The following is an 8,174-nucleotide window of genomic DNA, read 5'->3' as shown; positions in this document are numbered from 1 at the left end:
CGTCCAGCTGCTCGCACCACGCAGTGCCCAGCGTGTGGTCCAGCTCCACCAGGCTCGCGCGGTTACCTACACAATGGTCAGTCCTTATACTAGTCGCCAGCGATTCTACCAATGCAAATTTAAAAAAATCATCAAGAAGCCCATCTGTTTATGACGAATTTCAGCGTTATTTGTATTGGAGATACGTAGTACAACACCTCTATACTATATTAGTAGAATTAAAGTGTCTGTATGGTGTGTTACGTTTTATCCCCTTAACATGTATCACGTAACCTGCCGCAGTTTATGCTATCAAGACGCACGTACCCTGTCCTCTAAATATATAGGTGCGCTCTCCGCGCTGCCAGGTGGTATCGTCGAAGCCGGCGAGCGTGGTGTCGACGCGCACGTTGCCGCCGCGCTTGTACACCTTGTATGTGTCGAACGGACAGTAGCGCGACACCAGCGGCACTGAAATATACAGCCTAATACAGCACCTCACTTAATTGTACTGGATGCTGATAGGATACGATTGTCACTTAAAAAACTGTCTGAAATCATTAGATACAAAATAGTTGCCATCAAGTTGCGTGCTGTAGACATTATCTATTTCCCCTCTGCCCCTTTAAGTACAAAAAGGGGTAGATATATTGACAGGGGATGGAATGCATAGTTAGGGAAAATATCCTCTTTCTCTGCGTCATCTCTGTTGAAATCAACTTTAAATAAAGTTCCTTAGGCATCGGTCACTTAATATTTTGGCGAATTCTTATGCTGTAAAAAACTATGCTACAGTATTGTGTGTATACTTTGTGTTGTGTAAGAGCGACCGTACACCTTTGACTAAACTGTCGCACAACTGTTTAATCTCGCTTCGATTCCTAAGAGCTTTTATGGAGGTACTCACGCTATTGAATTTTTGGTTAAATTGGCTCCGAAATAATCGACAATCGCACAATTTGTTTAGTCAACGGTGTGCGCCAGCTATTCGAATACATGCACGTACCCCAGCTGGTGAACTCCCACTTCATCTCTACATAGAAGTCAGGTGCAAGGCTAAGCCGCCGCAGGAGGTCGGGCACGCCGGCCGCGCGCGCCGCATGCCGCTGCCGGTCACGGCGCGCCAGCACCAGCGACAGCAATGCTGCGTCGCCCCGCGCTGTCGCCTCCTGCACCGCTACAAATACCATACCATTTATAACGCCTTCCAAATTACTGCCTAAACGAAGAACAGAAGAGAGAAGAGATGTACATCCATAATTTTAGACTACAACTCGTTATTTCCTTAATTTTACTTCGCACAACATGGGCGTCGCCAGTCACATTGGTAGGGGAAAACTGCCTCCCCCCTTATACTCATCTAAACCTACACGATCGGCTGGTGACGCCTATGTATGTATTTTGAGAAAGGTATTTTTTGAGGTATAAATTTATCAAATTATGCCAAAAAAGCATACATCAGTCTATTGTTATCTAATGTTCATTTTTGGGTACGTTTTCGCAATTCAATTTTCCATTACAAATTTAATACAGATAAACAAACGTCGCAACATCATAACTACATGGGAAAGGTAAACTTTTGTCGATCGGTCACAAAGCATTGTGTAACAATAACACTGAGGGGTATTAAATAAATATTGAATACAATAGTGAAACTGATATTTTCCTATGGGAAAAATCTAATCTTACTAATATTACATCTTACTTCTTACTAATATTATAAATGCGAAAGTTTAGATGGATGGATGGATAGATGGATGGATGTTTGTTAGCGTTTGTAGCCTAAACGGCTGAACGGATCTCCATGAAATTTGGCACAGGTTTAGAGCATAGTCTGGAAGAACACATAGGCTACTTTTTATCCCGGGAATAGTTACGGTTCCCATGGGATTCATTAATTTAGTTTTTTAATGTTTACTCGATCATTCTGCAACGGTTCAACTTATCTTATTGAAATTTGGCACAGATATAAAACAAAGTCTGGAGTACACATGGGATTAGCTTCATCCCCGAGAAATGTCCGGTTCCCGGAAATACGTAGCTTTTTGTAATTTATATAGTTTGTACGTTTTCGAATACCACGCGGACGAAGTCGCGGGCAACAGCTCGTGAGATATAAAACAATTTAACTTAAGTGCCAACATTCGGAATTGTTTAATCTATACTAATATTATAAAAAGGATGGAACTGTGTTTTTTGACTATGTATTGAAAAAACTCAAAAACTACTGGGGCGATTTCAAAAATTGTTTCACCATTAAAAAGCTACATTATCAGTGAGTAGCATAGGCCATAATGTTTAAATTTCACGCGGGCGAAGTCGCGAGCAACAGCTCGTTATTACTATGGTAGTCCCGTAGTGTGGCAATTAGATCTTAATATATTACAATTGGAATTAGAAATGAATTTTGTAGACCTGCAACATGCTACACTTTAAAGTTCCAGTGCGTTTAGAGATTATAGATTCTTATGTCACTCGAGAATGACTGAACTTGACGAATGATGACTGGATATTTGACTCTTAATTCCGCGTTGCAGTACTCTGTTTATTCCTTACCTGTCCAGCCGTCTTTCTCGCAATTAACATCAGCGCCTGCATTGATGAGCGCCTCTACTGCCTCGATATGTCCCAGCGTTACCGCCAGCAAAAGCGGCGTGCGACCGCGAGGGTCCCTCAACTCGATGTCTTCTTTTGTGAACTGAAATATTGAACAATTTGGAATGTCAATTACATATATTCTCTTGCCACATCCTTTATAATATAACTATCTTTCGCTCGCGACTCCGTGCGCATGAAATTAAAACAAAGAAAAGTGATTACCTTATATGTTCTTTCAGACTATTTTCAACAACTATGCCAAATTTCATCGAGATCCGTTCAGCCGTTTAGGGCTACAAACTCTAACAAACATCCAAACATCTAACTTTCGCATATATTATGATGCATAAAAGGGAAGAGAGAAAGAGAAAGGTGATTGAGACTTAAGCAGCAATAGCCTACTGATTAAGAGTACGGAATTCCAATCGCGTGATTCTTGCGTTCAAAGTTCGAATTCTACAATTCCATTATTATCGTAAACCATAACAAGCTCTAGCTTAGTTAGATACAAAAAATATTACTACATCAACAAAAATCTGGTAATATAAAAAAAATGTAAGTTCGCTCCACTTATAACGATTTTTGGTACAAAATTCGGCGCGTGATTTAGCATATATCAATGTAATATCAAGGGCATATCAATTTGTACGGCTTTGTATAATACAATTATAAGTATGTCATAAACACGGCTGTTTGTTAGGCTTCAAAGCCGTACACAAAAACTTTACTTCCGCGACAGACGGACTCCCACGCGACACGCGCACTCGATTAACATAAGCGACAATTATACACAACCTACATTTATATCACACTAGGTTTCGCCCGTGACTCCGTCCAAGTGGAATTAAAAAAAAAAACAAAAGTGAGTAGCCTATGTGTTCTTCCAGACTATCCTCTACATCTCTACCAAATTTCATCGAAATCCATTCAGTTGTTTATCCATCCATCTAAACTTTCGCATTTATAATATTAGTATGAAGTATGAAGGTTGGTCTAGTCTAAAATTTTATTACTATAGTTTTAAAAATAAAAAAATAATGATTAATAGAAATATTGTTGGGAACAAACAATTTAATCTTAACCCTTATCATCACAAAACTGCTATATTGAAGAAAAATAAAAAATAATATATGTAGGTTACTTCATCTTACTAATATTATAAATGCGAAAGTTTAGATGGATGGTTGAATGTTTGTTAGAGTTTGTAGCCTAAACTGCTAAACATATCTTGATGAAATTTTACATAGATGTAGAGGATAGTCTAGAAGAACACTTAGGCTACTTTATTCAAATTTATTTTAATTTCACGCAGACGGAGTCGTGGGCAAAAACTAGTTGGGCTATAAAAAACATCTAAACATCAAAATGGTTATCATTTATTTTTATACAGTATGCTGTACAAAATGGACTTAAGGCATTATCATACAAAGCAAATATATGTCACTTTATCTCTGAGTGTGACACTAGACTTGTTCCCACTAAGTAATTGGTAGTCCCCTAAGTTTTGCTTTATTCTATCTATACACTAGATTCACTTTTGAGCATCAGAGTTTGTTTAGACAATTCGGAGAGCAAAGTATTTTTTTTTACATATAAAATTCAGTTTTATCTATTTTAAACAAAGTTTATTTTATTTTGCAAATCTATCTATATCAAAAGAAAAATGATAAAAGATGTGTAAAATAAAATTAAACCCTATTCATGCCATTCTAATATTGTTTAATGTTTTTAATGCCAGTGCTAAGTATGTCTTTTTTTTTATAACATAAGGTGGCAAACGAGCAAACGGCCACATGAATCCGCCAAAATGGCGAAGCGACCGCTGCCCATAGACATCCGCAATTGCAGATGCGTTGCCTACCCTCATCCGATGGAGGAGGAGACGCACATAAAGAGGATATATCCCCTTCCTGTGCATCTCCTCCACAGTCAAATCCACTTCCCCTTCCCATCCTCTCCTTTTAAGAAAAGGGTGGTAAAGAGAAAGGGACTTAAATTAGGCCTCTGGCACCACACTCATCAGACAAAACACGGAATTGGTTCCATTTCAAGCCTGTCTTCTGTGTGGTCGTGGTATTCACCGGGCGTGCCGGCCCATTCGTGCTAAGATGTTAAAGCAGGCACTACCACTGTTGACTTGACCACAAAGAAAGTCCGACAACACTTGCACTAAAGATAGACCCCTAAAGGGTCCCAAAACTAGTCAGTGGCGCCACCGGAAATAATATTTGAGTGCTTAATAATTAGTTGTAATAATGTCTCACAAAAGTTTAAACAATTTAATAAATAAGTTGTTTAACATAAGAGAACAGATTTTGGGTGTCTATCATATGTTCATGTTTGGTAGTAATTATCATATTAATATTTAGTTTTGCCTCGCTTAATATATGTTTATTAAATGTATAATTTACATAGCCATAAGTAAACACATCACAGTTGCATGTTACATTTATGTAACCATGCTGGCTGTGTATGTGTTAATTATATTCAATGGCTTGTTATCAGCCAGTATTAAAAATGCTCTCTGAGTCATATTGTGATGTCATTTTGTGTATATTATGTTCAAAGCTTTCTTATCTTAACCCCACCTTAACACAGGAATATAGTAATCCATACATAACATTGAATACTTCTATTATTAGATGCAAACATTTTTTAAAGAAATAGAGTGTAGAAAGTCTTTTACGAAAAGCAATGTGATTTTTTTTCATACTAAAATTTTACTATTGTATGAAATACAGATGGAGAATGATTACATTGTAATTCTAGATCTATCATTTCTATAACTCTAATCTAGGAATTTAATACTATTATATATTAAGACGACATTTAGTTAGTACTTTTCAAATTGGAATATTGGGATATGTACATATGTGTATACAATACAAACAATAAAATGTAACAAAAAGGTAATTTTTTATCATGTAAATTATGAGATCCTGAGTGTACCTTATTAGCTTCCAAGGAGTTCTTCAGTTCTTGGTGCTCGTTATTCCAAACCAGCCAATGAATTGGATACCGTTTAGCGACGTCTTGCACACTTAAAGCCATTGTTTCAAAACATTTATCACATACACAAGAATAATTATGATTTCACTTAATTTGCTCCTTATTTATAGGATGTTTTACGGATATTTTACACTAGAATACACAACGGGATACAATTATTTCATTTTACTCAAGTTAAACGTCAAAAATCTGTCGTACTGTCACAGAAATGTCAAAAAAAATCAAAGAGTAGTTAATTTGTCAGATTAACCACCATTCGCCAACCATTCACTATCGTAGTCATAGAAAGTTGAACTAGCATTTTTTAATTTATAAGGACCATATCTATTAATCGTAGGCACTCTCATAATGTCACTTCGTGCTTTGTTGTTTTCCGAAAAACCATTTAGGCAGTGCAACCTTCGAATTTCCGGATATGAAATGGCATAATCTTTATCAAATGTCAACATTTTCTGTAATTGTCATTTTGTTGTCATTGTTATTATGTTATCATAATACGTCAATGTCAATTTTAAAATCAGTTGTAAAAAATAAAAATATCGCCTACGCATTCTATTTATTGATATTAAAAATTACTTAATAAAATCTTAATGTCATTTAACTCAGATTGTTAATTGTTATTTCAGCAATCTAGCAGCAGCTTTACGAAAATGAATAAAACGCTGTTCCACAGTTGCCGTCTAAAAAATACTTTAATTTATTATTGTCCTCGACGAAGAATTGAAACCATTTCTAAACAAAGTATTGAAGTAAGTTGTTCTTATTTTTACATAACAAACAATTTTTACCAGATACAGTTGTTATCACCTCAAGGGCTGGCACTTACCCATTTTCAAAATAATTTAGCACAGTCGCATCGAGAAATACTTTAGGCTCAGTAGTATTTCCAAACAGTTAAGATATAGAGGCCTTCAATAAAAGATCATACAATTTCTTTAAATGCCGATGCTAGCATACTAACGTGAAATTATTCATTAATTTCAGAACAGTTACAAAGTACTTAACTTACCAGTTAATTCAAAACAAGAGGATGTGCGTGAAGCATTTCTTAAATTAGCTAAAAAGTATCATCCAGACTCAGGGTCTCCAGATGCAAATATAGAAAAGTTTGTTGCTATAGAGAATGCATTCAGATTGCTGTCAAAACATAACACTGGGGTCAGCAATAGCAAGGAAGTGGAAAAGATTGTGCATGATGTCAAAGTATGTTATATTTATTTTATTGTTGTTGATATATCTTTAATTTAATAAAGAAAGGCAAATATTCGTTTTATATTAAATTCTAGCTTTTGCCCACAACTCTGTCTGCATTTATGTTTCCTTTTAGTTTTTACAAATAATTGAATTTTTAAAATTTTATAAATATATACTTACTGGTTGAATTTCAGCATACTGCACCGCAGCATCGTCAATACTTAAGCTTCGAAGGTGTAGGTTACGGCACACCGTTCCAAAGACAGAAGCAATGGCAACAAGCTAGAGCACAAAAGGCTGCGGAAAATGTTATGGAGCATCGTATATCTAAAGCCGTAGCTACAGATAAAGCATTACTAAAAAAGGAGAGTTACAGTAAAAAACATGATGTTAAAACTAAGTATGGTTTTGATAGATTAGTGGAAGATTTAATACAAGAGTCGATATCGAAGGGAGAGTTTGAGAATTTAACGGGTAAAGGCAAACCTTTGAAAGATCAGAATACTAATCCATATGTTGATTTTACTACTCACAAATTAAATGAGGTAAATATGGCTTTTGTCTTTACTAATTTTTTTAAAGAGCAATGATTTGTTTTTTAGTATGTATTGGGACAACTCGTAAACTACTTGGCCTATTTTAAAAATTCTTTCAGAATTCCATTTGTCAATTCATGTTATTAAAAAAAAATATCTCGTGAGACAAAATTGTTCGTCATTTTATCTATAGGTCATAAGTTTAGATGGATTGTTGTTAGAGAATGGTTTTCGATGAAATTTGGCATAGTAGAGCATAGTCTGGAGGAACACATAGGCTACTTTTGTTTTTTAAATGACACGGGAACAATAAAAAACTAAAAGCATTTTCTTAACATTTTACAAAATTATATTTCTTTGTTTCTTTTCTAGGTGTTAATAAACAATGGATTTACACCAGAATGGATTACAATGAGGAAAGAGATAGATCAAGATATTGAGGCTTTGAAGGAAGAAATAAAAAATGACAGAATGTACCTAGGTCCATATCCATTGAGCGATGAAGACACAATTAAATGGGAAAAAATATACGAGAGTAATAAAAATTTAGCAGATTCTATCAATATTAAAATCAATATGTACAATTTAATAGTTCCTGTGATGAACAAACAGAAATTTCATGTTGATTTTGATCAAATTTGCGAGGATATATTAAAGAGTGGAGAACATTCCGTTGTCCATAAACAACCTCAAAAACAGATTGTAAGACAACCAACCAATCACAATGAAGATATAATCGGAATTTTCTTTAACGCTTTAGGTGAATTGTTAACATTTAATAAAAAGAAGAAACTCAATTAAGTTGAGTTGATCATTTAAATTTAAAAAATCTGTGATATAATTAAAATAAAACAATAT

The 8,174-nt window shown here is 35.2% G+C and overlaps 2 protein-coding genes across 2 annotated transcripts in view; one reads left to right on the top strand and one right to left on the bottom strand.

Moving 5' to 3' along the window:
* LOC106107517 (ankyrin repeat domain-containing protein 13D) overlaps positions 1 to 5,778 on the bottom strand; it is an 11,846-nt gene extending 6,068 nt beyond the window's left edge. The window contains exons 1-5 of the mRNA XM_013288393.1: positions 5,527 to 5,778; positions 2,536 to 2,677; positions 986 to 1,156; positions 307 to 450; positions 2 to 66 (exon numbers count right to left, since the gene is read on the bottom strand). Coding sequence (XP_013143847.1) covers positions 2 to 66; positions 307 to 450; positions 986 to 1,156; positions 2,536 to 2,677; positions 5,527 to 5,628 — 624 coding nt within the window. The 5' untranslated portion in view covers positions 5,629 to 5,778. The remainder of the gene's footprint in view (position 1; positions 67 to 306; positions 451 to 985; positions 1,157 to 2,535; positions 2,678 to 5,526) is intronic.
* A 358-nt stretch (positions 5,779 to 6,136) lies between these two features.
* On the top strand, positions 6,137 to 8,148 carry LOC106107559 (dnaJ homolog subfamily C member 28). The gene is made up of 4 exons (XM_013288436.1): positions 6,137 to 6,335; positions 6,571 to 6,789; positions 6,975 to 7,325; positions 7,689 to 8,148. Exons 1-4 carry the CDS (start codon positions 6,237 to 6,239, stop codon positions 8,115 to 8,117), a joined length of 1,098 nt encoding a protein of 365 aa, XP_013143890.1. The 5' UTR covers positions 6,137 to 6,236; the 3' UTR covers positions 8,118 to 8,148.
* Positions 8,149 to 8,174: the final 26 nt, after the last annotated feature.

This window comes from Papilio polytes, unplaced genomic scaffold (assembly GCF_000836215.1).
Source record: "Papilio polytes unplaced genomic scaffold, Ppol_1.0 DF821956.1, whole genome shotgun sequence".
Classification (NCBI taxonomy): Eukaryota; Metazoa; Arthropoda; class Insecta; order Lepidoptera; family Papilionidae; genus Papilio; species Papilio polytes.
The sequence above is the reverse complement of the archived record's forward strand: the minus strand, read 5'-3'. Positions and strand labels throughout refer to the sequence as shown.

Excerpts from the sequence above, each read along its gene's own strand:
- LOC106107559 (XM_013288436.1), top strand. The coding sequence starts at position 6,237 with ATGAATAAAACGCTGTTCCACAGTTGCCGTCTAAAAAATACTTTAATT. Across the intron at positions 6,336-6,570 it reads TTTCTAAACAAAGTATTGAA|AACAGTTACAAAGTACTTAA; the intron begins GTAAGTTGTTCT and ends CATTAATTTCAG. Across the intron at positions 7,326-7,688 it reads CTACTCACAAATTAAATGAG|GTGTTAATAAACAATGGATT; the intron begins GTAAATATGGCT and ends TTTCTTTTCTAG.